This window comes from Dufourea novaeangliae, unplaced genomic scaffold (genome assembly GCF_001272555.1).
Source record: "Dufourea novaeangliae isolate 0120121106 unplaced genomic scaffold, ASM127255v1 scaffold56, whole genome shotgun sequence".
Taxonomy (NCBI): domain Eukaryota; kingdom Metazoa; phylum Arthropoda; class Insecta; order Hymenoptera; family Halictidae; genus Dufourea; species Dufourea novaeangliae.
This window is the reverse complement of record NW_015373942.1, coordinates 5,643,653-5,671,303: the sequence shown is the minus strand read 5'-3', so window position 1 is coordinate 5,671,303 and position 27,651 is coordinate 5,643,653. Positions and strand designations below refer to the sequence as shown.

At 36.9% G+C, this 27,651-nt stretch overlaps 2 protein-coding genes across 2 annotated transcripts; one reads left to right on the top strand and one right to left on the bottom strand.

Annotated features, from left to right (window-relative positions):
• The first annotated feature begins 9,189 nt into the window (after positions 1-9,189).
• LOC107185895 (glucose-6-phosphate 1-dehydrogenase) lies at positions 9,190-14,214 on the top strand. The gene is made up of 7 exons (XM_015573667.1): positions 9,190-9,329; positions 10,834-10,958; positions 11,499-11,866; positions 12,308-12,906; positions 13,290-13,495; positions 13,600-13,760; positions 13,866-14,214. The coding sequence occupies exons 1-7, from the start codon at positions 9,323-9,325 to the stop codon at positions 13,954-13,956; spliced, it is 1,557 nt and encodes a 518-aa protein (XP_015429153.1). The 5' UTR covers positions 9,190-9,322; the 3' UTR covers positions 13,957-14,214.
• Positions 14,215-15,335: 1,121 nt separating this feature from the next.
• On the bottom strand, positions 15,336-19,200 carry LOC107185803 (striatin-interacting protein 1). The gene is made up of 12 exons (XM_015573564.1): positions 19,180-19,200; positions 18,956-18,997; positions 18,762-18,878; positions 18,389-18,672; positions 17,818-18,307; positions 17,541-17,742; positions 17,311-17,465; positions 16,965-17,209; positions 16,654-16,881; positions 16,404-16,575; positions 16,130-16,334; positions 15,336-15,719 (listed from the first exon to the last, which is right to left on the bottom strand). Exons 2-12 carry the CDS (start codon positions 18,956-18,958, stop codon positions 15,454-15,456), a joined length of 2,367 nt encoding a protein of 788 aa, XP_015429050.1. The 5' UTR covers positions 18,959-18,997; positions 19,180-19,200; the 3' UTR covers positions 15,336-15,453.
• Positions 19,201-27,651: the final 8,451 nt, after the last annotated feature.

Here is a 27,651-nt window from a genome sequence, read left to right as displayed (position 1 = left end):
GTTTAAGACCGTTTATTTTTGTTTCTAATAAAACTATTAATAAAGAACACAAACCTCTAATCAGACCCGATTTTTAAACTTTGTTTTAAAAAAATGTAATTTTACATAAACATCCGCAGACTGTTTATTACATTCGCAATATTTCTTCATTATTTACTTTTGGTTAATTTATTTCTATCAAGCTTTCAAAACTTGTACTATGCTTACTATTATTTACTCTTTATATTATGTATATATCTTTGTTCACTTACATGAATTTCTAATACATATATCGACAACTTTTGCGGTGAATGTTTTCTCACTGTATGTATATAGTTCGTGAGTTATATTTACATGATAAAATCATACGATGAATTTTTCGTCCGTTTGATAAAAAACAAATGAGATAACGTTAACACTTGTCTCACGATTTATCGCGAATCATTTAAAACTGAACTTCTTACCAACATGCCGACTACGCAATAGAAAGCACCCTTAAAGAAAATTTGTACGTAAAATAACATATTTAATTCAAGATTAATTTGAATATCTTTCTCGAATTTGTTTTTCAGTCCGTTAAGTAATGATACATCATTTTTAATTCTCATATTCTAGATCTTTCTCATATTCTAGATTCTTCATAGATTCCAATCAAAAAAGGAAAATTTTATTTGAATAAGTTTTGATGTCAATTTTACTTATTACTCTAAATAAATTTTACCAAATTCTAGCTCCTATTTTATACTTATTTTCTCGAATTTATATAATCATTATGTAAAAGAATATGGACGCGATTGTATTTGCGTTTTTGTGCACGTTACACTTTTACGTTTATCTGCTTGCGTAATACTTCCAGTGCTACAAGCGATTCATTGTAGGCCAATTTGAAAAGTAGAACAACTGCTAGACATTCACTTTATTTAGGACTGACTTTACTACATAATTGAAAAATTGAATTTGTTCGTTCACGGAAAGATAATTTTTAGTGCTATTAACTTTTTTAGCACATTTCAGTCTGCAAATCAAATGTAGATAAAATTATTCAATTTAATACAACAACCGATAAAGAAGATCACTTACTACCAACGTCAGGTCTGGCGTAAATGAAGCATGTTCAAAGAAAAGTATATACACACATATACACGTATAATACTGTTAAGTACCTACTGATTCCCTGTGTGTGCGAAACCACGACGCCACACCGTTCTGCGTTTGCGCGAGGAACAATCACCTTCTTCATTGCCAAAGTGAACGAATCAATTCCTTCATTTTAACGCAAGCAACGGATGTGAACGGCGCGTTCTGTGTACAGTCCTGATACAAAAATAATATAACAGTATACATATTTTAAATCATTACTACTATAGAGAAACAAAATTAATCCACGGAACACGGTCCGTCGAAGCCGACGGATGGGTCAGTCGTGACTCACAACAAAATGTCACAAATAATACAAATGTCACAATAAATGTGACCCGGCTATAGGAACGCTTAGTGTTAAAAAATAGAGTTAAAGAAATATTCGAGTAAGTTTCAAATATGACACTGACTATTTTGAATATTATTCGCATGAATAATTTTTCATTTTATTCATTTCCTCTCTGCAAACGTCTTTGGGTTGATAAAATGAATTTTCTCAAATTTTCTCGCTTTTTTTAGTCCAACATTAGTAACAAATAAAAATGTTATCAGAAAGATTGTAGTCGACGGAAAGTAACCCTAGATATAAGAGTCTGAAAGTTTAGATAGGGAAGAGCGACGAATGTGCGTAGACTAAGTACTTACGATCATCGAGAGTGCGTCGATGTTACGTACGAATCACGCGACTCGAATGGATCGCGTGATGCTGTTGATAAGTCCCACGCGGGAAAGTACATATTATTTGTACACGCGTGTTTATAATCATACCCCGATTCTCGAAATTTATACACATCATTTATGTCAATATACAATATTCTTACAGAAAGCAAAGGAATTATGTGTTTACCACGAGTGTGTATTTAGTGTAAAGGTTAAATATTGGTAACAACAAAACAGCATTCGACTATGAAAATGTTGAAAATATTTTTTTTCTGCACTGTAATTATTTTTTTTCTTCCACAGAATATATGAATATTCTTTACCGTGGTTTGTATTTGTTTGGTCGAATATTGTACGCCAGGGATAGTTTATTTTCTGTAAATACATATGTAATGATGCGGCTAAAGGTCAAGTACATGCATCGATGACTCCTTTAAGTAGATTTAAATGTCATTCCATTTTCAGAGGATTCCGTCGACGGTTTCCTTCGTGTCTCTATTTACAATGTGTACACCGATCTAACGTCACTAAATCGAATCAGCCATTAGCAACACAAAGTTGCAATTCAGAAGCAGGTTTTATGGGTACGTTATCTCGGTGTACAAAGTTTACGTGTATCCGAGCTAATCAGCTAATGGCGCTCAAGATCTGTCTGTATTGGTTATCTCTGTATTATCATTAGACTTTCGCAAAACAATGAACTTATCAGTATTTACAATATTATTCATTTTTGAGCGATTTAAACTTTTAGTACATCGAATTTAAGACACTCTAAATAAATATTATCGAACTGTTACAACGTCTGTATTGTACAACATTTTCCAGGTATATATAGAGTTACTACAAATGCAAAAACATTCGCAATTACGTCCTTATATTTACAATATTATTCATTATACTATATTTAGATTGTCTTTAGGCGATAAAACCTAATATTTCTGGATTAAATCTTCACGTAAATGAATAGAAAATCGATAAATAAAAACAGATAGTCGAACAATAATACCAAGTAACTTGAGTTTTACCCCTTATAACAGGTTATAACAGGTTATAAAGTATAAATCGAGCAAACTCGATTTCACGTACCTCATCCATTTAGTCGAATTGACGATTAAATGCGTATTCATGCATGTCACAAACATTAACCGCTTAACAAACGTCCCGTATAATTGCACGTGAATGGCAACGATCGTTTCTGTGTTCTACGATAACAAAGTTACGGTAATTACCGAACCGTGACACGAAGAGGTGAAGATTCGTGTCAGAAACGTGATTGGAACACGCGATTGTAACAAGATATCTCGAGAGAAGATGGTCTCCTTGATCCTTACCGTAGTATTTGTTACTCTGCAATTTACCTTACTTTTGCATCTAAACTATCTAAGTTAGTTCATAATAAAATTTGGCAGTCCAATATCGAAAAATGTGAAATTGTAGTGGTTTGTCTGATCTGGTAGCTATGTTGTACCATTTTTAGCCAAATTTTCGAACAGTCGAGGGAGAAGGGTTTAGATAGACGAGGAAGACCAAATGAAGTAAAACATGTGAACAAAAATGTAGATAAATTTTATATCGTAAAATGAAAAGAAGAAAATAATTTAAGGAAAATGGAGGCAGATTTTAAATCTGAAATTGTATTATGATAGAGGGAGATTAACCTCTTGAGGGATACTGCCACGTATGTGTACGTTTAGTTTTTCTTTCATTCATACATCATTCCGAAACTGTAATTAAATATTCACTAGGAAGTTCCTTAACAAAAAAGGATTTTCTACCAATTGATTGTCGCTCAAATTTATAAATATATTTCAACTAAATACAACCGAAGAATAAGAAAAATATTCTTTCTGAAATAAAACTACGTTGCCTTCTGGAAATCGTTGTGTATTTATTGTATTTTCGTGTTATCAGCGGTCACGTGAGTTTACCCGTCAACAATCCGGCTCGAGAGTCGCGAAACACCTGTCAGCGAAAAATCGAAATCAATTATAATCTTCCGATTCCGCTTGGAGGACCACATTGGCCGACACAAGCATGACATGACTCACGTGTTAACTTGCCGAGTCATTGGCACCCGCGGAAGACTCTGATATGGCCATTTTGCGTGCATTCGTACATAGTCGACCGCTGCGAAGACAATGCCACCGTAACAGCGTAATACGTTCACGTTGAACGCATAAATAAGCGGGCACGAGAGTGTAAGTCGAACAATGTGTGTACGGCGATTGATTGCAAGTAATTCAACGAAAATGGAAAATACGAAAAAACGCAAAAACCGCCAGTCACGTCCTTGTGGAATTATAAAATAATTTGTAATATTTAAAATAATTTGTAAATTTTACATACACCCAACGTGTATTGTACGAGTATTGTACTTATATACTTATCGTAGTTATATAAGTAAACTTCGTAACTCCAGGTTTGGGCTAATTTTACATTTTAGTGTCACTCAAAGCACTCAAAATAAATACATTTTCCTAAATAATTCCGCAACTCCTGTAAATTAAAGAACGTTCGAAAAACCTACTTATTTTCTGTAATTTAATCAGTTCAATTAATTCTAAAGTGTTTTACTGCTCTCCTGTAAAGTTCCGTCAAATGGACTTACGAGTTTTACTTATTAAGGTTACGATATGTGTAGCTTCATCAGGGGATCGAAAGACCCACTGATACAGTATTAGTGTGCCTTCTTTCGACTCTGATGAAGCTATACATATATGTATAGGATGCGACCGAATAACATGTATAAGCGGGTACGAGGTGATTCCTTATGAAAAATAAGAACAAAATATGGAATAAAAATGTGTCATTTAAGTCCTAGTTTTCAAGAAAATCGACTTCAAAAGTTAATCTAAAACACGCGTATTCACCATAGTAGTAAGTAGAAACGGGATGCAATGAACAGACGCGCTAGCTCAGTTCTATTAATTTCAACCAAAGCCTTAAATAAAACAATTTTATTCCATATTTTGTAATTATTTTTTATAGTTGCAATGCTTGCGAAACATTGGGTGTAAATAATTTCACAAGGACATACGGTTTACACCTGAAAACCTCACAGTAAGAACTGTGAAAGCCTCAAATCCTTTATTAAAACCTCCGATTGCTACATATTAATGCGTCGTAAACACCTGACGCTTGAAATCTTACTTCATTTATTCGTTAGCCCTGAATGAGTTATTAATAGACTGCGAGTGTTTAAGGAAATACTGGTACATATATTCAGGAATTAATTGGCAGAAACTGGAATAATGTAATAAATTTTTTTTTCCTCGCTTTTATTGTTCATCGTATAGTAAGCGTTGCTCTGCTCTCTGCTCCAATATAAACACTTCCATTATAAAACAATAGATTGTATTTCTACGTTTTGCTCTTATCAACGCTCTGATCGTTTATCGCAGCTCCAACATAAACATATCCTTAGTCCCATTTCGTTCGATGAACACAATCACCGAACTGTTTATGCAGCGACCACGCCAGAATATAGTCTTGTGTGCATTTGTATGTTGGTGACATTTCATTCTGGGTTACTACTGACCCAGTCACCGGTTCTGGTGATTCATACTCCGAGGGTTAACAGTACCATCCGAATTTCGCTTATAACGCATAAAATAAATTACATTAATTAATCGGTAAAATGTAATGAAGTAACAACCAGACTTGGGACTTTGTGCATGTACACTGGGTACAATTACATAAACTTTAGTACGGTGAAATGTTTCTCTTGGAAGGAAGGGGAGTGGGGCAAAATCCAATTCATTCCGTCCAGAGGGAGACAAGTACCCCCTTGCCCCCCTTGGCTACGCCCATGAATAGGTATTACGCCCTGTTCGACAAAACGTCTCATTATTGTTTTTTACGCACACAAGCAAAGATACATCGCTGCAAAACGGTACGTTCGAACCTGGCTCAGTCGTTCGCAAACGCTTCCAAGGTATAAGTGTCATTATTACGTTTCCTTAAAAAGTATAAAAAATTGTTGGTTATCAATGAAACAGTAGTGAGACGTTTTGTCAACCACTGTATATTTACCTGTACCTCATCCAACGTGTCAAGTCAGTATCTGTAAACAAAGGGAGGTAATGACCATATAGGTGGGGGAGGAGACAGAGACAGCTACCAGCCAATAGATGGGCTTAGCACGTGAGTGTTTTCGTTATTTCTACTGACTCGTTTCGTTCGACGGACCATAGTTTTATACGACTTCGTGTGTACTCGTATCGGAGCGTTTTGTATCTTACATCGACGTGGATGATCTTCGGAATGGTCGTTTCTTGCCTATTATTTCTCGCATCAGTGTCGTCCTTGACCATCGAGACAATACGGGCCCCCTACCACATGCTCGTTTCTCAGTTAATATATTGTATACTATGAGATGGTTGCAGAGGTCTATTTTTGATTGCCATTTGTAAACGTCTGTGTTTAATGTCGTTCTGTGATTGTAACCGGAAACACATTGTCGATCTTGCGTGTTGGGATTACGCGAATGTAAATACGCTGTTGTGGTGATTAATAGTTTTTTAATGTTTCGATCATTCATCCATGCGGGATGTCGAAACGGTATATCGTGTGTGAATGTGATAAAAATTCATATGTAGCGTGTCGTTTCGACGATAAACGCACAGTTTGGTTCTAGTAATGGGTATTGTAGGAAGGGAAGGTAACAGTGTGTAATAGTGTGTGCTGAGATTAGAATCTTTTGTGTCATACGACAATGTGAATCAAATTTCTCTATGAAACACAACTGATTATTATTAATCTATTTGATTTATGAACTCCATATCCATTTACTGTAAATATTCTGAGTTAGTAGCATATAATTAATATTGTAAGTAAAATAGCGCAGTAAATAATATTACAATAACCAATATATGATTAATATAAAATTATTACTGTCAGATATTTTTTACAATAATTTCTCATGTTTTGTGTATTTTTTTTTTATTTTATTTGTAAAAAAAACACGAAATCGAGATTAAGCTTTTGTTACTTTACTTGTTAACGAGGTTAATCATTTCGGATATAATATGAGAGTTCATTGTTTTGTTAATAATCAGTAAATGCATCGTAAAAATATACATTTACTTTAATAACTCTGTGGACAATTTGCAAGTATCAGACCGTGTGTTTTAGGTCTATTTTATGAGTTAAGTTTAAAATAAATGTAAAAATATACGATGTAGTTATATAATGTAGATGGTAAAATTAATAATTCGGGTGAATATTTAAAAATTTTTTATATCGCGAACTGCGTTTGCTTAAGTAATGCAAACTCAGCGTAATTATGCAGAAAATCACCTTGGGTAGCACAACAAAGTTAAAAGGTAGCCTCATTTTGTGCAGTAATGTTTCTGTTGAAATCAAGCAGATAGTGAGACCAAAGTAATTGTACAAACATCCTGAAGACTGTCTAACAGAAAACACATAAAATATCAAATGATTTTCTTGACTTTTTTTGGTTGTTTTGAACAAAGTAACAACGTGAAATGTTTTCAAAACGTCTAGTATTCTACTTTCATGACCATAGTCGCAGTAGATCAATTTTTTAAGTGTACATTCGAAAGTGTGTATGGCTCAAAACAGTTTATGTAAACAGCATGATTATTGCAGACAATGTTATTCACACGCGAAAGGTCGTATAAGTTTTAATCAATTCGCATCGAAAATATTCTGAATATCTCCTTCTCGTTTAACATATATGAAAAGTTAACTGGGTATTATTCGGACACGTTTTTGTTAATTGAAACGAGTCGCCGTCGAGCAAGAATTAGAAATTTGAGGAAAAAAATTCGGTTGCGTCATCGGACTGCTCTTTACGAAAACTATTCGTGTCCCTTCACCATGGAAAACAGAACAGGCACGAAAGGCCTATTAGAACGACAACAAAATATTAACGAAAAACGTCGTTTCAATTACAGTTAAATTAAAAATTAAACTACTATAATTAAACCGGTAAAAGATTTGTAAAATCATTAATCTACTAATAAAATTAATTAGTTTCTACGTCATAGAATTATCTTTCTCCAATCAGATTCATTTGAATGTGTATAATGTAATATTAGGTCCACTGAATGGTCCGCCATTTTGTATGCAACAGCCCAATATTTCGTAATTTCGATGATCAGGAAAAACTCGAGAAAAGAATTTTCTGCCAGAATGACGCACACGCACATTAAAAAGGAAGGTCACCGAAGTCGTTCGTTGTTTAAAATTCACCAAAGTATTATTCATGAAGTTCAATGGCTAGGGCCCACGGTCACTGATACGGTTGCGTGTGGTAAAACGTTTTTGTGTTTGTCATTATTAATTAACAATAAAGCTTACAAGAAGGGGAACACAAATCGTTATTATCGCGTTCTTTTACGGAAGGTCATCGAAGATAAATAACAAAATTAACATTACAGAAAATTTAAATGAATAAAAACGAATTTAATAAAAACTTACTGAGGGTTTTAAACATGTATTCGCTGATATATGTATGTATACAGTATATGGAAAACTAGAAATAAAATATATGTTTAGTGTCAGAACACAATTCCGTTATCGTTGACTTCGATAACGGTGTGTGGAAAATTCATACAAATTCGTAATCCATTGATGGAAATAAAGGAAAGCAGGATTTACCGATTTCAATTCTATAAATAATCCATTGATTCTTGGAACGATCCGTTAATCCTTAAATAGTCTGTTGTTATCGGAGACTTTATTTTATGATGCAATAAACATTGATTGAATCCTTACATGAAAAAAATATCAGAGTCAGCGAAGTGATTTATTCTATGTACAATAACTCTACACCTCCTTCTTGCGAATTAAAAAAACTGATACAAAAAGAATTAATTCCTTAACTCAGTCAATAAAAAAAAAAAACGTTTCTTCTCGTAATTTTTACTCCACCACATCTCCACATGCCAAATTCGAAAAACTAATAAAAAATAAGGTTAGCTCATTTCCAACCACAGTGTATAAACAAGCCTCTTATCAGCGTACAGAAACAACGAAAAGGTACAGTAGAAGAATAAAGTATCCATACACTTATTTTTAGTGTAACAATAGGTTAAAAAAGATTGTCATCGTTCTATACTTCGATACAAAGCTACCTTGTACTAGTATATTTAAAAGCAAAGAATACCTAATCTAATGTTACATTGAAAATAGTATGATCAGTTCGTAATAAGCGTCACTAATAGTGTATGAATCCTTTATCTTCAATTGTATCTTCGGCTGTTTATTATCGAAGATGAGTGAGAAATAATTATAAGATTACCTCGGAACGTTCCAATGGGCAGTTCGACGGATTCACAGATACGTATCCGTGCAGGTGTGCTTTCCGTGCGGGACCGTCGGCATCTCTTTGAAGATGTGAAATACTCTGTGGCAGTGATTCCCCCGATCAGTCGGTGTCGAACGGTGGAAGCGATCGGTTCATCCGTGTCGGTGTCGTTTCACGTCTGCTCTCTCGCGGCTACGCTCGCTTCCGGGAAAGCTAATCCTCACGGGTCCCGACTTTTCCTTCGACTGTGCAGAGTCTTCCGTTCTAATCATGTTGAGTAAGTTTTTTCGGTGATTGTGAAATTTAGTTCTTTATTTTCCAACGATCGAATCATTATCGGTGGCCGTTTTTCTCCGCCTCGTGCTACCGATTGCGTATTGCGTCCCCTCGAACGCCAGATTTTTTAGATTGTGCGATAACAGAACCGAGGACGATTTTTCTTCGATGATTATAATCTTTGAAATATTAAGTATTGGGTAACTGCGAATGTCTCGATACGATTCTTTTAAGAGATTAAAGAAAATTAATTATTCCTATTTCGGAATAGTAACATACATACGGATTTTATGGAGTTGTGTCTATATTTAGTAAGGATACACATAGTTTTGGCTAATACATTCACCGTAAGATGTATTTCGTCTGACTTTTCGTTCACACCAATGGGATTATTGTAAATTAAAATGACAGTCGCCCGTGACCGACAGGGCAAAGTCAGTGTTAGTTACTGGTGACCGCCTTGGAAATGAGTGTGTTAATAAACGAATTTTTTTTCTTGAGATTGGAAATTTTTGGAAATCGAAATTTGCATAAACATCCGTAGTCCAATTGTTTTTAGTAAATCAATATCTTTTTTTATTTTCAAAGATCTTTCAGCGTGCATAATGATTATGTTTATCCCCGTTTGTAAGACTTTAGTGTTATAATCGTGTCGAGACGATTGCTATGCTCCAATACGAAAAAGAAGAGCAAGAATTTTTAGTTTTGTTTCATTTAGTCCGTCGAGTGTGTAGTTCGTTGAAAGACAAATGTGTAGTGCGATCGTAAATGGCTGAAAAGTGTATTGAGTGTATTCTGTGTATCCAATATTTATTCCTTTTTTTTTCAAGCCTGTGAATTTCATGGATCGTTTCGGAGTACGATTTATCGCAATATTTTATCTCTTCTCCTTTTTTTCTATATGATCGTTATCGACGCGATACATTCTCGGTATATTTTTTTCATAAAGCTATTTGTGCTTATACAGTGCCGAGTAAAAAAGTGCCGTGTACCATGATGTGGTCAGTTCTCGGGCGTTACGTAAGATTTGTTGAAGAAGTTGGTTTGAATATGAAGTAACACGTGTTTACCTACATGTGATTCCGCGATGCTCACATGTACAGTCACGCGTAGAGTCACGGAGAAACGGAAATTCAGTAATTCAGCGTCTTTGAATAATAATTTTACCAACCCAAGTTGAATAAGTCGAATTAATTTTTGATGGATCTGTCAGCATTCGTTATAGGAATAAATATAGTTTAGGTTTGATGTGTCCCTTGGCGTAGTCTAGTTCTCCATGAATACTCAAACAGTATTTAGTGCTCGGACCATTTGTGTATGTAGTTCGATTAGTCCCGTTTAATGTCAATTCGTACAAGTACGGGTAGAATGTAAACAAGAGAGCAAAAGTACACTGACGAGAGACCAAGAAACAAATGAAAAATTACGAAAACTGATTTGGACTTTTGAAAATGTTAACGTTTTTCATTGTTATAAAAATTCCATTGTCATACTTGTATCCGCAGAAACGTCTACGGAAGAGAGCCTGCGCTTCATCAGGCAATCCTTGAAGTCGGATGAAATGGACCATCTCGAAGGTATCCACTTCGATGGACTGTACCCTCACGTTTTCGTTACACTTGGCGCGTCCGTAAGTGTTACTTCGTTCACTTTACTATGATAACATATGACAGTTATACGATTAATGTGTTCGGAACATGATAATATTTTGAAGATTTTCTGTTCAATCGGGGGTTTCGTTCCCTGATGTTCTTGGGGTAAATGTGCCGTTCCCCTACGATCCAAGGACGAAAATTATTATATTCGAGGCGATTCAATGTCTGGCTGTATGCCGTTCCTAAACTTTCACTTGTCTCTTTTAAATGAACAGCCCAATAACAAGAGATAGATGAAGATGATCCAAGTGGTCGCCAGCTGTCGCGTAACGTCTCGTTTGTTTAGTAAGATTATTAAGATTCAAGGTCATCCGAAGGTCACAATGTAAACTCTCGAAAAACTTGCAGTTACCATGAAATTCTTAAAGAAACCACAAGAAAATCCGACATTTTACCAGCTATAGTTTGTGAATTATTTTAAAAACTTGCAAAAATTCGTCCGTCCCCAAATATCTGAAAGAATACAGATATACGAATATGTGAATTTAATTCAACCCATTCCACGATGATCGTAGGGCGACTTGGCTAGGAAGAAAATTTACCCGACGCTATGGTGGCTGTTCAGAGACAACCTTTTGCCGAAGACTACAACGTTCTACGGTTTTGCGCGGACCAACATGACCGTGGCCCAATTACGGGAGAAGTGTCATCCGTATATGAAGGTGAAGCCGGGCGAAGAGCAGAAGTACGAAGAGTTCTGGAAACTGAATCATTACGTGGCCGGAACGTACGACTCGCAGAAACCGTTCGAGGTACTGAACAATGAGCTGAAGAAACACGAGCAGGGCTACCAGAATGCTCATCGGTTGTTCTATTTGGCCTTGCCACCGAGCGTGTTCGAGACCGTCACCGTGCACATCAGAAACGTGTGCATGGGCCAGAAGTGAGTTCACAGTGTATATGTATATTCGGTATATTCGTTAGAACTATCCACTTTAACCCGCAGAGGACTCTAGGCTAAATGTATTATAGATCCAGATTTATATCGAGACATTCGATATGGGAATTCAATGCGCATTGAAATGTATACAGTAAATCATCGGTGAGTGTTCGAAGGATCCTCGGCAATGAACATTAAATATGCCATAAACCAATGGGAACATGCGACCGAAACAAATATCATTGGCTTCGGAATTTCCAGCTCGATTATTGTGCTAAGCCTCATTAAAAAGTCAACATTTCACCTGAAAACCTCACCTTGTTAGTGCCGAGAAGCTTTCGAACACCTATCGGGGATTTACTGTATATATATTTTTTCTACTTTTTATATAATGCGAAACTCTACCTCGAATGTTGGCATTTATATCCTCGCTTCCGGTTGCAGAGGTTGGACCAGGGTGATCATAGAAAAACCGTTTGGAAGAGATGCGATCACGTCACAGCGTCTGTCTGATCATCTGGCGTCGTTATTCAAAGAGGAACAAATTTACCGTATCGATCATTACTTGGGAAAAGAGATGGTGCAAAATTTAATGACCATCAGGTTCGGTAACAGAATATTCAGCCCGACCTGGAACAGGGACAACGTGGCCTCCGTGCAGATTACGTTCAAAGAACCGTTCGGCACACAAGGGAGGGGTGGTTACTTCGACGAATTTGGGATCATAAGGGATGTAATGCAGAACCACCTGTTGCAAATATTGTCGTTGGTTGCAATGGAGAAGCCCGCGTCCTGCCATCCGGACGATATACGAAACGAGAAGGTTAAAGTCCTGAAATCCATGAAACCATTGGAACTGGAGGACGTGGTACTAGGTCAATATGTCGGGGAACCTAATTCTGACGATCCTGAAGCACGATTGGGATATTTGGATGATCCTACTGTACCACCCGGTTCCAATACCCCAACGTTCGCTTTGGCCGTTCTGAGAATTAATAACGAACGGTGGGATGGCGTGCCCTTTATTCTTAGGTGTGGGAAAGGTGAATATTATGATGCGTAGTTTGTTATACCTACTAGAGAGCACCGATAGAAGTATCTCTGTCACGATACTCTTCTAAGCGCTACCATCGTTAGTTAGAATTCTGCGTAGTTTATCTCTTTTAGTTCTAGATATTAACCCCAGAATCGCACCCTGCTAACCAGTTATGTACAAGTTTCGAGCAAATTGCCAGCAATAAATGGCAAAAGTTGTTTAAAAAATCATAGCCATTTGATTCCGCATTTGACTTGGGTTTTGCAGGCACCGACAGACTAATCTGATGTGCATAGTTATTATTCTTGGCTTTGAGATTCCTCATTGGTGCTCTGTAGGGCAGTTTGATCGAATTGTTAATATTTAACTAGATTGTTCATTGCTCACCAGCGTTAAATGAACGAAAGGCGGAAGTTAGAGTGCAGTATCGAGACGTACCTGGTGATATATTTGATGGAAAGGCCAAAAGAAACGAGTTAGTGATAAGGGTACAACCTGGCGAAGCTTTGTACATTAAAATGATGACCAAATCACCAGGTATTACGTTTGACATGGAGGAAACTGAATTGGATCTTACTTACGGTTGTAGATACAAGGTGAGAACAAGTACTTAGGTAGCTTTATCAAATACCAAAAGAAAGAATGTTATAATACACTTTACAATACAATAAATTGGTCGATATGTTAATATGTGCTGTAGGATCTCAAACTGCCCGATGCATACGAACGATTGATCTTGGACGTATTTTGTGGATCACAAATGCACTTTGTTCGTAGCGACGAACTTTCAGAAGCGTGGAGAATCTTCACGCCATTGCTTCATCGAATAGAGAATGAACAAATTAAACCTATCCCGTACAAGTAAGTTTGTATAGATTTAGAATAAGTACATAGTACTACGAGCATAGAAATGTATAATGCGCAGTTACTTTCATATTTATTTATATTGTATCACTGTAATTTCAGATACGGATCTCGTGGGCCTAAGGAAGCCGATGAAATGGCAAAATTGAATAATTTTGCTTATTACGGGTCTTATAAATGGGTGAAACCGTAATGCTTAGGACTTCTTTGATATATCGAACATTACTAACATCACAAACCACAGAAATCTGTACTACAATTTATTATCTGTGATCATAGCATTCCATATTTTTATACCAATATACATGGTACTTACACGGCATTTTATATACGTATATATTAATTTATATAACTAATTTATTGATAAATCAAGGTTTTCACTCGTTAAAACAGTTTTTAAATGTAGAGTGGTAAAAGTATGCAGTTTAAGTAATAAAAAAAAACAAATGTAAGTGCCTCTAAATAAAATATGACCGTTCGATTTGTATATTTCTATAATCTCAGGTAATTTATATTAATTGTTATGAAATCTTTTATATATTTTTTATACAAAGAATGTAATTTTGTATGCGACAACTTAATGAACAATTTAAGAATTACAATTCGTACATAGAGCATAATTTTATTTACTTCGGACGATTTAAATATGTCGTCAATCACATAAAATATTCTGTACAGTATACGAAGTATCATAAATTATACATAATTAGTACGTCGCCCTACAAACGTTTAATTATACATTACAATAAATAAATAAGAGAAAGTTGAACTATTCAGTCTATAAGTTCTATGCTCTACATTTTACATGTTTACTTATCCAATGAGGTAAAATGCGACGATTAAAAAGTATCGGCTATTTGCTTCATGGATAATTGAATTAATTAATTTTTATAAGACTGTATCTGTTATTCAGCTTCCTCTCTCTCTCTCTTGCGTTAAGACAGTTAAGAGATCAACTGAACACAAAGACAGAGGTCAGACACACGTTACTGCCACATGATGAACGGAACAAATGTTTAATATATAAAATTAGCAAAGTTTTCTTAAAGAAAAATACAGTTACAACTAAATTGCTCTATCGTATATCTTGACACTCGTATTTTTTGTTTTTTTTTGTAGATATTATTGTAAAGTTTATCATTGTGTATATTACCACTGTAACAATGGAAAAATTGGGTACATATAAAAATGATATAAAATACAGGAAGGCTGAGTTGGTATGCAATTTTCGGAATACTTATTACATTATTGAAACTTAATTTACAGAAACAGATAAATTGTGAACAGTGTGAATGATGTATATATATATATATATATGTATATATATATAGATCCGAATAAATTTATCCTAGTTCATCGTAAATACGTAAGAGGCGATTATATATTCACTTACAACTATGTAATCATAAAATATTGCTACAAGTAATAATCATTGCACAAATTAAATACACACAAACAAATATAAAAAGAATAGATTCACAATAATCTTTTCAATGAATGTCTGCTCGATTAGGACCGTGCACAGGTCGAATGTACACAAACCAAATACTAAATCAGTTCTTGGTGCACCGATATGACAATACTTCGTCTTTTTTTTCGTAATCACTTCACGATAATACGTAGTTCGTAAAAATGTCAAAACTTTATTCAGGTTTGTTGTCGAAAATATGATTTTAATGTATTATACTCGTTAAAGTTCACACGATTCTGGATCCAACAACTGGTCCCAGTTAATATTTCTCTCAAATACTTCTTGTTGCAACCACAATTCGTAATGTTGCTTAAACACTTCACTCAACTTAATGTTAGCCCCAAGTACTGATATAACAGATGTGTCAACTGGTTCCATATCTTTGTTCTTCGATGCATTAGAATATCGTCGATTGTTAAATTGGTCGACGCACGTACGTAATTCGCATTCTTCCACTTGGAAATCCCATGGTCGTGCTTCTAAGTCTGGGATATCACAGAATATTATTTTAATATTGTGTTTTAAATGAGTAAACCATTTCACGTTCGCCAAACATGTTGATCAATAATATCGACACTGAGTTTTTTTTGTGTCACATCATATATTTGTAATCATCATTGAAGACAAAACGAGGTATCAAATGTATTTCTATGTCGATACTCTTTTAAGATAGTTTAGCAAAATGTGCGTGGTGGCGAACGTGTTAATAGTTTCAACCGACTGTTATATGTTACTGTAATATGTACAAACTTGGATACTTTTTAAACCTTAAAACTTGTACGTTAATACAGTTACTTTAACAAATAATTTAGTGTCAACATTAAAATTGAAGTGCTCCAAAATTATGAAAACAATACTATGAATAATATATAGTCTTTATTATTCTGTATCTTACCATTGCCGTAAGCCCAATCATCGTTCAAACGATGTCTGACTTTAGCATAAATTACACTGATTGTTTTCATATTGGTCTTCCGCCATTGTCGTCCTAAATACTTAGTTTGCATTTTTAATAATTTCAAGACATATAGTTGCATCATTGCTTGCCGAACTTTTAACGTGCGTTTTAATATAGGCGCAGATTTAAATACGACCAGCATCTGGAGAAAATAAAGAAAGTTAAAGTCTATTACGAAACAGGACAAATTTTAAACAAACATATTATTTACCATTATTCTACTATGCTTCCATTTTGTTAGCTTGTTAAGAATACGTAATAAATTAATACTGGAGAAAATGTTTCTCCAAGAGTATGTTTGGCTGTCCCCAATTTCAAGGCTTTCTACTGTCAACTCTGGTTGATCACCGATAACACACATAGGGAAGTCCAAAATCGGTATACTGTAGAAAAGAAGAGTTAATACACGTCTACAATTCAGGTCAATTAAGAAATATTTTACTCATACACGGGACACGTACACATGCTTAGCTTCAATGTAAGCTATAATATTCTGGTTTAAAAATTTTAAAACGAGTGGTATGCAGTTAGCAAATACTAAATGCTGCGACATAAATTCATACTGATATATGTGGTTTAGTTTGAGGTGCTTTAATAAAAGTAACAAAATCGCAGAAACTGCTTTAACAATGATTTCTTTATGTCTGTTTACATCAATACCGAGTGTCATCGACTGTACAACCGTCATACTGAAACAGGAAACGTAAAAAAAATGAAGATATTTATAAACAAAGAGAAATTTTTGATAACCGATTGAAATTTTTATCCTTACGGCATTTGTCCTGGTAAAACATCGGCCATTATATTTGTACTGTCTGTCTTAGTTTTACTGGTGGGTGCAGCCGCGAGTAAAATTTTTAATAACGCGATCATGTATTGCGGCAGATTTGGTAATATAGCTTGATACAATATTTCCGTCGGTGTTTGACGAATCGGAGGTTCTGGTGTACTCATTGGGTTCCTAGCTATTTCTTCTTCCTTTTGTATTTGGACTTCGGCTAAAGATGTGTACATATGCTAAAAGTATAATAGACCGTTTTATGTTCACATAACTCGTTAGCTGTAAATATAAGATCCGTGGTTTCCTAAATCTGAGATACAACAGAATCTATACTTACTCGTTTCAGTGTATTAACACCTTCGTGTATTGGTTGTGGCAAACCAATCAGACTTTCTCTGTCTCCTTGTAATTTGTAACCAACAAATTTCAGTCTAGACACTTCAAGAAAAGTGTCTACATCCTTTTGTCTGACCTTTGGTGTCCATGGTAAACCTATAAAGATTTTATTATTATTATGTATAATTGTATTACATATGAAAACATATGTAAATGTAACAATATACACACCTTTCACTTTATTAACCGGTGGGGTACTAGGCCTCACTTGTGGTTGGTTATTTTGTTCTTCAAGGTGACAAGCCCGATACCAACTAGAACCATTCATTTCTCCTTCTCCTTCTTTACCATTATTCGCATTACCCATGTCACCAAATTCGTATACCATACCTAACAGTGATTCGTCTAATGATTTTTGTTTCGATAAACATTGCTGAAATAAATTACAAAATATAATTTTACCGATTATACAATCTTTATGTGCAATTAAATATGCAGCGCAACATACTCGTCGATATCTGCTAGTTATCTTCTGACTTTGCATTTCAATTAAGTCTCCCGCATTGCTCGGAGGAGAGCTAGCTCTCATAGTCTTAGCAACTTCTATGGTATCTTCCTGTTCCGTATCAAGACCAGCTTCCTCGCGATACTGCTTTTTCAATTGTCTCAGTGTATCAATACCACCGAGAGACACTAGAATCAGCTTCCATAAAAGTAGAAGTACTTTCTTCATTGGAAAGTGCGGTGCTGTTCCACTGCAGAAGCATGTTACCATACCAAGAAGTTTAACTATCAGCAATTCTTCTCCATACGGATTTATTAGATCTTCTTTGAAAGTTTCAACATTATCTCTATATATACTGTGTTCTAAGTTCTTCATTTCTTCTCTCATCACCTCGGTTATGATATATAAAACAGACAAGATTACTCTTAAATCAATAGAATCGTCAAGACTAACAGTTATTTTCCTCATTGCCGAAGTAGCTGTTGTACTGTTCCTAGGAGACAGAAAATTCACATTTAAGAACAGTGCTATTTTCGATAAGCAGCTGCCCATGCAAAGAGAACAACAGACTCACTCAATTTCAATATTAAGAAGTTCAACAAATGCTGGAAAAACTCCAGCTTCGTATAATAACATTACATTTGTCCTAGTCCAGTCTTGTTGCTCTTTATCAGACTGTACCTCGGCCCAGCATCCCTGAGCTAAATACAAGATACACCTTGCAGCCTTCATTCTCAATTGCTTATTGGAGACCTCTAACTGATCCAATAATTTGTAAATTACTGATTTCTGTTCCATTTCTGTCAAGTTTTGCCACCATGGTCGTAATTTGTAAAACTCCATTTGTTCTTCGAAAGCCTAAGAACGAATGCATCCATAGTTTATTAGTGTTTGGCAAATATAGTATGTGTATCGTGAATAACAATCTATTGGCTATGTATACTGACAGTAAGATTAACATGTAATTCATACTGCTCACTGTAGCTGTATAACTCAGCAATTTCATTAGCATGTGTATCCGCATCATTATAAACAAAGTCCACATCTAGAGATATAGGTGTTTCCTAAAAAAAAAGTTATACTAATTCAATGTTTGTATTCTTAAGTTTACAAACACCAAAGATAGAAATATGTTACACACCATTTTGTGAATATGTAAATTCAACAAGTATTACACGGAAAACTATACCAGATGGTATTTACGAATTGCGTATTTTGGCGAACAGATTGAAACAATCCAGGCATCAAACGGTAGTATGTATTTCTACGATAAAGGTTAGAAATGAGTCGATTCCACGATAAGTAGGAATCGTTTCTTATTTCTACTAGGTTTTTTTTCACTTAATTCTCGAAACATTTACTCACTTCAGTATTAATTATACATGCATGTCCAACTATACGGGAACAATCATGCTTTCTATTTTCATTTACATCCATCGCTAACGTCACATAGCATTTTCTAACAGTGATTGGAGATGCATTGTCCACTGTATCTCTGGCTTCATTAATGAATCAATATTTCTCTTGGCCAATTAAATCATTCAAGTTGTTCTATCTATCGCTGAATTTATATTAACAATGTTTTTTATTTTTTTGTTTGGATCAACGTATCTTTACTCCGTTCGGTTATATTGAAACGTCCTTCCGGCGTATAGGTATGCAATGTCTGTGCCTGTCACTGATTCTTGTTATCAGAGGTGTTATCGTTAGAAGACTAAGTAACCAGTAACCATCCTAAAAAAAAACTAGTCGTATTGTTAGCTAGATTGTCCACAAGAGCATCGTCACATTATTGCAAGTAGGCACACTCCTATCCGTAACAAAATGAACCAATGACGGATTATCATTTTTATAGTAATTTTTTCAGGTTGTTCCCTTACGAGCAAACACGGCTTTCGTCAAGGAAAAAAGTAGCATAGAAGGTCCTCTTACCACTTGGTAAATTTATTTGAAGTACTAAAATAAAAATTAAATCGAATGTTAATTTAGCATAAACTTTAGTAGGTATAATTCCCGGTATCAATCAAAAGGTAGGAAGTCCAATGGCAGAAACCCAGTTTGCACGGATCACAGTGATCATATTTTGCGTTTCTGTGTTTTTAATATAGGTTCCTGAAAATCCATACCACACAATAAGAATGATTAAATTTCAGGATATTCTATGGTTGGTTCGCAGCATAGCATGTATAATAGACTGCGTGTCTTATGGTAGGGATGAAGCGAGACCAAAGGACAGAAATAGCACTGGAGTAACTCCTTTCATGCTCGCACAACGTAGAGGGAAGGGAAAAAGCGACTGGAGGACGATGAGGAGAAGGAATGCTGCACGCATGTAATGTCTTCACTGGTCTCCACTAGAGATGGCGTGAACTGCTACTTGTGAATCACTCGTGATTCGATCACGGTCGTTTCCAATCGCGGTGATTTTTCACAGTGATTCGTGGTTTTTCGTGATCGTTTCTGATTGGTGAAGAAATCTAACAATTCTTTACACGCGACACATTTCACACGCAAGACAATTCGATGAAATGAAGCTTATATTACCTGACGTGTTTATTGGAATGTATGGTCTTAAATATAACTGCATAAATATTGTACAATCCTATATTAATTATAGTTGTCCGGTTCAACAGGTTACTACAGAAACTAACTACTGCCTACGTCTTTTAAACTTGGGCTGTAGTAGTATCTGCTGAAACTGCCATGGTTGCTGGGGTTATTATCTAATTTGTCCACGGGAACACGACAAGCGTCAGTCCCTATTCGACATTTGCACGAGCAACATTCGACCGAGCTACAGAGTTGTAAGAGCAACAGCGATAAAGGATCACGTTTCAAATGTGTACTGACGCAAACCATTTCACTAACGTTCATTGTCCCGTAATCCACATGTAATAACAACAGATTGAATCCGGCAGAGGACTACTGCAAATTATTACACACGTCTACCGTATGCCACCGGTAATCAAAATTTCGGCGTCAAACCTTATGTATGAAACCTTTATGAAGCTTTGAAGACAGTACGGAAGATTTGCAAGTTACAGGAGAGGGAATTATTTGCGGCATATAAGTTACAATATTTTATAAGCCTGAATAATATCTACGCCTACTTTTTTTGAATTTATATATATATCATTACAAGTATATTGTAAAATCATATCGATAAGTAGGATTTAAGTAAAATAAGTATCTTAGGGCACTTTTATTGAATCTATACAAATATTGTTATAAATATATTGTAAAATCATGTATGTAAGTAGTACTTAAGGCAATTGTTGTTAAATTTATAGAAATACTATTGTAAATTGTATATTTTCGTACGATTTTTTCAATAAAAAACAGTCAAATTATGCATATGCGTTATTCATTAATCCCGGCACTATTTCCACTCCTATTCCTAATATCAATTAACCAAAAAATCAATAATAAATAATAAATAATAACAAAATAATTAATTCTAAAACTTTAAGTTTTGGAAAAGTTCTGGAATTAGTTCCAATTTTTGCCACCAAAGTGGTTGGGGCGCCACTAAATGTCCCATAAATTCTCCATTTTTCCCGCGCTTTTTTCAAAATCCAAGATGGCGGAAAAACCTGCACATTTGTGGCGCCCCCACCAATTGGTGGCGGAAATTGGAACTTGGAACAAAAGTTTGAAATACAATACGATGCGCCACGCTACAATACGTCTATTCAATTCAATTGCTCCCTTGCGACTACAATATCATGCTATCCGCGTTCGGCGCAGTGCGTTAATACGGAGGCCAACGAAATATCACTGTAACATTTAAAAAAGTTTCAAAGTTCCATTTATATCCTTGTCCTGTGAAAATGTTCATACTTCCAGCAGCATTCACATTTCAATCAAAGAATTTACAGAATAAGGAAAAGGAATCTAAAGTAATTTTCAGTAGCTCCGTACATCTTTATCTCGAATAATTTTCTAAAACATTCAAAGTACTAGATATTTTTACATTTTGAATCTCATATCGATTTCTAAAATCATCCTAGTTCGATGTAATATAGAACATTGTTTTATGAGATAGATTCGAAGTTCGCAGCCATTAGCTCGATATTGTCATCAGTTTACAGTACTTTACCGATGATAATATCGATTGCCCAGGCCTCACCACGAGGAGGTTGCTGCGAGTGGAGGCCCAAGGCAGGTAGATGGAATCACAAGTTCTACATCTTCCCACATTTCACAATATACCTTATAAATAACTTAAATCTTAACTATGTAATACTATCGGTACTAAAATCCCTCGGCGGATGACTTCTTTCTTGAGCCTAAACCTATAAAAAACTAAGTTCCCTCGTCGGTTGTCTTCGTTCTTCAGCTTAGAACTAATATTATCTTAATATTCGAATTAATACGAATTAATGCTATTAATACAAAATAACTTAAACTACACGCAACGTAGTCGCTAATACTCAAACGAAAGAGATAGACGGGATGGAAAAAGTTCCATCGATCATTTCGTTTACGCACCTAATATTCTATATACCAAGCAGTTATTAAGTCTCTCGCTCTCTCCCGTTCGACCGCTCCGGCCATCTCCGGCACCGTTCGGTACGCGTCGGCACCGACGGAGTTGCTGTATTTTTTGACACTAATTTTCAAGATAATAAAACTTCTGTATTTCACTTAATTTGAGAGACACGTAACTGAATATTAACATACGTTCATTATTTAATTACTCGCAATAAATAAAATTTTTGTAAGTAACTAACGTGTAAGTAAATTCATATGTAAAAATTTACCAATTGCCAGAAAGTAATTATTCGTGTGTATTAAGATTCTTACAATAGGCAGTAAAACTATTCATAGTCCCATATAAATTATAAATATGTAAATGTTAATAAAAGCGGTGTATATATTCTCCCACATGTAGATTTGATAAACTATTTATGAAACTACATCTATTCTGAATTTATCTGTTACAAATATACAAATGTAAGACAAGATATAAAAACGAATAAAACAAGAACATGTAAAAAGTAACATTAATAAAATGTCCATTAATTGTCTATGGTACACACATATATGTATAGCTGTCGTCTTCCTCAAGCACAGGATTTGAAGTTTAAAAAACGTAGATTAATCCCCTGCCATTGACAATAACAATAAACGATCAGAACACTGTTAAAATCGTATTTAATTGCAGAATACCACCATTTTTTTGACCGGTGGCGTCACCCGCGGTAACTTGCTCAAACTGCTAGCCAAATTATACCGACAGATGAGTGTAAATTCCTAGTGATGGAAAAATGCGAATATCTCAGTTATTAATCGCTCAAAATGAACGCCATTAGTCTCAAATTATTCCTGAGAACTTAATACATCGACCCAGACCTGCAGAACTCAAGAATTAGTAAAATTATTTCTGTTTACGTTAGTGCTGACTCTTATGGAGCGGCAACACTGAAGAATACAGTAGACATTCGTTTCCTGCGCTACCGTTATCTGTACGGAAGTCATGCCCCTTACTCATTTGCATATGCTCACACACGTTCGCGTACCCTACTCTGTTGTCCAACACATTATTTGTTGCAATCACTGACCCGTGCGTTCCTACACTTTTATACATAAATAAGATAACTAAGCAAATTTCCTCATCGTCGTTTTCGGGGTCAAAGTTCTTCCGCTTTAAACGGTCGGTCGGTGGCTCCGTTTTCGAGAGCCCGACCGGAAGGGGGCTTGGAGGCCGCTCGTCTCGCGCGCGTCGTGATCCAATAAAACGTTCTCCAGCAGCTCCGCGGCGGTGATTCATAAATCCGGGCGTATATCTCGGCCCCATCGGCGTCTCTGAAACAGGTTACGCCGGCGAGCAGTTCGGACGGGAAACATTCTTCCGTGGTTCGAGGAATCGACGTCTCCATTAATTAGACACCGGTCGATCGAGCGTGCGACGGACCACGTCGCCGTCGCAGCCTCCCGTGAAATTGTGTTCCCCGTTGATTTACGAGCACGCGCTCGCGCTAGAGTCCTCTAGCTATCCCTCCTATCGGCCACGTATTATTTCCTCCGTCGTTTCTCCCGTCGAGCGTTTCTCGTTCGTTCGTCACGCGCCAACCAGTCCTTCTTCTCCGTTGCTTTCTATCCTTACAATTCATAGTTTCCTCACCGGTCCCTTGCCTCTTCTTACTGCCCCATCGGACCCCATTTTCTTGGGAACACGCTTACGCAAGAGAATAAAACACGAGTCGGCGGGAATAAGAAACGATTGACCAACGTTTTGTAAGCCCGAGGAATAAATTACGGATTCAGTTTGTTCGCGAAGCGGTAAAAATCGTCGTCGGCTGGACGGTACCGCGTGTGGCCGGAGCCAGGCAAGAAGTGTGTAAACACGGTGCACCGATCCAATTCGGGGGTTGCTGGTCGGTTTCTGCGAGTAGAGACAGGAAGAGGGGCAGATGGCTGGAGGTAGGCAGAGCGAGAAGGGACGTGGATAGGCAGAAGGGAGGTTTGGGGTGGAATTGGAAAACAGACGATGCCGAGGCTCCCGTTGTTAAGGCGGTGGCGCGGAATCGCAATATTTCCTAGGTGGGATAGGAGAGATCGCGTGTTATGAATCACCGTGGCGGATGCCTCCGTGTTCGATGGCGGACTGTTTCGTGTATATTTCATTACGTGGCCGGTTACTCTGCAATAACAAATAACGAGAGACGCGGGTGTAGAAGTAGAAAAAAAAGTGGCGGGGAGGAATGGGTCGTAGGGTAGAAAGGGGTCGACAAGACAAGGAGGAACTAGGATCCCTAGGGGTGCAAGGGGGGGGGGGCGAGAGGGTTGGGAAGGTGGGGGTGTAGAAAGAACCGGAATGGAGATACGAAGCCGAGTTTTCGGCTTACTGGACCGATGCGAATCTAGGGGGTAATAAGGAAAAGCGGAGACGGAAGGCGGCGGAAGGCAAACACAGGGGGTGGGACAGAGAGGAAGAGGATGCTCTCTCGCGGCGTCGGCCAACTGCACGCGGAGAGACTTTTCTTATCGCATGAAATATGTACCGGTCGTACGTTCGTTATGGAGATCGCGGCGCGGAAACTTTTTTCCTTGTTCGCCATTCTTCCTCGTCGCGATGTCGCGCGGTGACGCGGCTTTAAACAAATTTGCGATATACCGCGTGAAATCGAGAGAGAGGGGCTGGGACTGCATTAGAATACCTCGTTTGTGTGTCTCGCTCGCGATTCTTTGTGTCGTCGCGAGCGCGCCGCTAAACGGGAAACTTTTGTTTTTTTATGAAACTTTCGAGAGAAACGGATTCTACATTCGCAACTGCGCGCACCTGCTTGAAAGTATCGGTACGTTTATCGAAAGTCTGAAGCAAAATTGTAAGTGTACGAGGATGGTGAAGGTTTTGGATAGATGTTACGCACGAAGTATGAAAATAGGGAGAAAGATATGTGAGTTGTGTGGAATATTGATTTTTTTTTCAGAATGTGATAGATGTAACAGTAATTTGTAAAATGGAACCCATCGAAACTTCGGCAACTTGTGAAGTTGGGCTACATTTTCAATCAAAATTCATGAACTCTATTTTCGTAGTATCGTACAGCTTGAGTACTTCATATAAAATTTCTTGTACAAAAATTCTGCGGCAGTCAACGTGTTAAAGAACACAAAATTTCGAGACGAATAATAATAATTCCGTTTGTTCTTCATATGAATGCCGAAGAGGAACGAAAGTGGCTCTCACGGTGGGAGGGAAAAGACGAATATCGCAACGCCGGCCAAGAACGCGCGCAACTTTTCTTATCGCGCGCGGATATGTGCCCCGAAAAATATTGCAACGCGCATTCGTTAGGAAGAAACTTAATGTTCCGTGCACGCGCCGATATCGCGGGCCTGGACGACGCCAGTCGGCGAGGGGCTACGAGGAAAAACCTGGCTCGATGCTATTTTTGATCCTCGAGATGAAATTCATTGCAGCCGGTCGCGGACAGGGGCGATTGTTTGCTTTCCCCTCTTTTCGGGATCGGGAATAGGTTATCCGCGCGTTTTCGGACGTCGTGGAAAAACGATCCACTCTGACTTCGGAGCGGAAATCGTTAATCCTCGAACGTAAGAGGCGTCGATCCTTGAACGGAAATCGGAAATCGTTAAAATCAGAACTTGATGTTTGCGCTGATTGAAAATTGGCCTACTGTCCATCGAGTTTGTACAGTTCCGAGTTCCAATTTAAAGGCAACGAAGAATATCGTAATGTTTTTTTTTTTTTTTTTTCATATTGTCTGGACTTATGCACATAATTTTTTGGTTCCAACAAGTTATTCCCGTGTCTCGCATTCGGGAGGAAGAAATTTAATTTGAAAATGATATTGCGGCGAGGAAGAGTATGCCGAATATTCGACACGACATTAATAACACGCATTCTACTCGCGGCGAACCTGGGCTCACTGGCCCGTAACGAAATCCAAACGCATTTTAACATTTAAACCGTCATCTTGCCGGGCGCAGAGCGGTATGCCGGCCCGTCCGCTTTTGAAGGCGCCAAGTCGAGCGAATAATTTTAACGATTCGAACGAGTTCGACGCGGGAAACGAGTGCGAAATGAATTTTGTCAATTGGCGTGTGTATGTATGTAGTTGGTGTCGGTTTTAACCGAATTCATCGGTGTATACACGCGCGATAAACAGTCATGCGGTAAAATGAAATGAACGACGCAAACGTATAGTCGCCATTTTTGTTTTGTTCCGGGTGGTACCGATGACATTAATCTCCGGGAAATAACACTGGACCTAATGTATCCTGTTTGCCATTATTTGACATTATTCGGAATGTTCTTGGACATTTTTTTTTAATAATTATGATGTTAATGACAAAAATATTTTAATGTTCATGTTATATTCATACGTAGAAAGTGTTGTGTTTCTTCAATTGATCTTGTAAAGTATTTGTGGTTTCTTGAGAATCTATACAGTAAATCATCGATGAGTGTTCTGACGTCATCCCCATCGCTGGGGGCTCGGAGGTCCTTGTGGAAGTAGTTAGGCGCCCAGTGATGGGGATGGCGTCTGAACATTCTCAATCAGTGCCAATGAATCTTCGAACACTCATCGATGATTTACTGTATTGACTGGTTTGAACTCTCATTCTTCTCAAAAAAATGTTATTAGTACTATTACACAATCCTTCATTGAAAAAATATCCATTGCAACTTTTAGACTATAATGATACTACGGCTTCTTAATGGTTCCTTTTATGCTTCTGGGCACTGCATTATCATCGTTCTACGTCAACGTGAAACAAAATCAGTGTCTAATGTATTAATACAAATACATTCTCCGGAGGATTATTTTTTCTTTTTAATATAATGTAAAATACATAATAGACCAACTACCCTAGTAGAACAACTTACATATTTATATCATTCAAATTCGAGCAAACAACATTTTCTATTTCATACCATTACTGTATTAATTTGTCTTATCCTATACCATATATTTTGAAATTCTTCGAAACCCAGAAACTACTGTATTATATTTTTGAAATTTTTTATTAGCAAGGAGGTGCATGGTTGTTCATTTCTGTTCACTGTTCATTTCATCTCAAATCTGTATTAGTTCCTTGTGTAAGGATTGTTGAACATCGCCGAAATTTCGGAGGAAAGAAAATCGGACAGCCGAGATCCGACGATTACGTCGCTAGACCGAGGGGACGTTAGAAAGAGCCGTGTGAAACGAAACGAATGGACCAAGCTGCTAGCCGCTCGAGAAATACATTTCTCCAGTTCGGTTACGTTCTTCGCGGCGCAATTTCTCGAACACAAAGGAATCGTCGTCAGCGGGTCCCGTGCTTGAATCGTCGTATCCAATTTAATAATAGCTTTCTTTCCAC